The sequence below is a fragment of the Petaurus breviceps genome, unplaced genomic scaffold, assembly GCF_028583685.1.
Source record: "Petaurus breviceps papuanus isolate PSGF00001 unplaced genomic scaffold, PetGlider_PUasm1.0 351012, whole genome shotgun sequence".
In the NCBI taxonomy this organism is placed as follows: domain Eukaryota; kingdom Metazoa; phylum Chordata; class Mammalia; order Diprotodontia; family Petauridae; genus Petaurus; species Petaurus breviceps.
The window spans coordinates 8,608-10,301 of record NW_027186245.1 but is presented as its reverse complement, the minus strand read 5'-3'; the positions used below and the strand labels follow the sequence as shown (position 1 = coordinate 10,301).

Below are 1,694 nucleotides of genomic sequence, written 5' to 3'. Positions count from 1 at the left end.
TCCAGGAGGAGAAAGCAGCTGAGTTACAATGAGAGAGTCCTGGAAAATCAGACACAGGCTTGGGGAGGAATGAACCTGACTCCCAGGATCCCAGCATCTCAGAGGAGGAAATGAACAAAGGGGCCAGGATGAGCCTCCCTATGCAAAAAAGGACTTGCCCCCTGTGCCCCAGGATCCCACAGGCTCAGTCAGTCATGCCCTAAGGCCCCTCCTTCAGGTATCCAGAGCAGGAGCACATTTGCATGTGGGGGCCTCCTCCCAGTAGGATCTGGGCTGGTTTTAAGAGAGCCCTGGGGGAGCCCAGCCCCAGCTGGGGAGCCTCAGCACACAGAGTTCTGGCAGGAACCTGGACCATGGCCTGGATCTCTCTGCTGCTCTCACTCCTGACTGTCTACACAGGTGAGGCTACTCAGGGTCTCAGCCGCACAGGGTCTGAGGCCAGGCCTGGGCCTGCCCTGAGCTCATCCATCAGCATTCCCTTGGGGGAGAGAGGCCCCTGCCTCTGACCAAGCCCTTCTTTCCTTCCTTTGCAGGTTCGGGGGCCTCCTACGTGCTGACTCAGCCTCCTTCAGTGTCCAAAGGCCTGGGAGAGACAGCCTCCATCTCCTGTGCTGGGGATGGAGTTAGTAGCTATAGCATACAGTGGTACCAGCAGAAACCTGGCCAAGCCCCTAAGCTGGTGATCTATGGTGATAGTAACAGGCCCTCAGGGATCACTGACAGATTCTCTGGCTCCAGCTCAGGGAACACGGCCACCTTAAGCATCTCTGGGCTCCAGGCTGAGGATGAGGCTGATTATTACTGTCAGATGTGGGATGGTGATTCTGATGCTCACAGTGACACAGACTGAGGGGGAAGTGAGACAAAAACCCTCCCAGGGCTGCTCCCCCTGTGTCCTCCCCTCTGGGCCCCAGAGAAGGGCCTGGGGAGCGCAGGACAGAGACAGTTTCTCTCTCAGGCCCTACCTCCTCTCCTCCCTCCCTGCTCTTCTCTCTGGGAGCCCTTTCCCCTCCCTGAACTTCCCCATTCTAAAGGTCTGTTGTGTCCACAACCCCTCATCTGCTCCCTCTCTCTTTTCCTCCCTCCCTCTCTGTTCTCCCCTCTCATTCCTTGAGTTCTGCTTCCCCCCTGAAAGCTTTTAGCATCTCATGGCTATGAAGTCAGTTCTGGGGCCAAGATAGTGCACTGAGAAAGGAATCCTCCCCCCAAATTACTCTCCAAATCCCTAGAAAACATCCTCAGAATTGATCAAGGAGCAGGAAGCAGCCGGGCTGGAAAGGTGTTTAGCACTGGCAGTAGCAGCCAACTTCACAGTGGGGGATCCTGCAGAAAGGCTCCAAGAATGGGGCAATCTAACAGGGAGGCCCCACCCTCCTACAAGCAAACAACCCATTGGGAAGTGAGCACTTTATACTGCTAAGCAAGGCCCCATCCCAGTGACCCCACCTCCAGCACAAGCCCCCAGGAAGGCCTTGTCAACATTGCTGACTGCTAATGAAACCCTGCGCTGGGGCAGGAAAGCAGCTGAACCCCACACCCAGGGAAGGCCAAGAGGGGGGCACCCCCAAGTATAAGCCAGAAGGGAAGCTGAGCCTCCAGACAAAGCAAGCAGCTAAGCCTAGATCCCAGTGAAACAAGCAGGAAGACCCAGAGACCCAGCACTAAAGCCTGGGACCGTGCAGGACCAGAGTCCA

At 56.5% G+C, this 1,694-nt stretch overlaps 1 gene segment (V, D, J or C); it reads left to right on the top strand.

The window, feature by feature from the left end:
• The first annotated feature begins 353 nt into the window (after positions 1-353).
• Positions 354-850, top strand: LOC138168102 (immunoglobulin lambda variable 3-9-like). The segment is given in 2 exon segments: positions 354-399; positions 534-850. Coding segments are annotated over 2 exon segments (363 nt in total).
• The last annotated feature ends 844 nt before the right edge of the window (positions 851-1,694 follow it).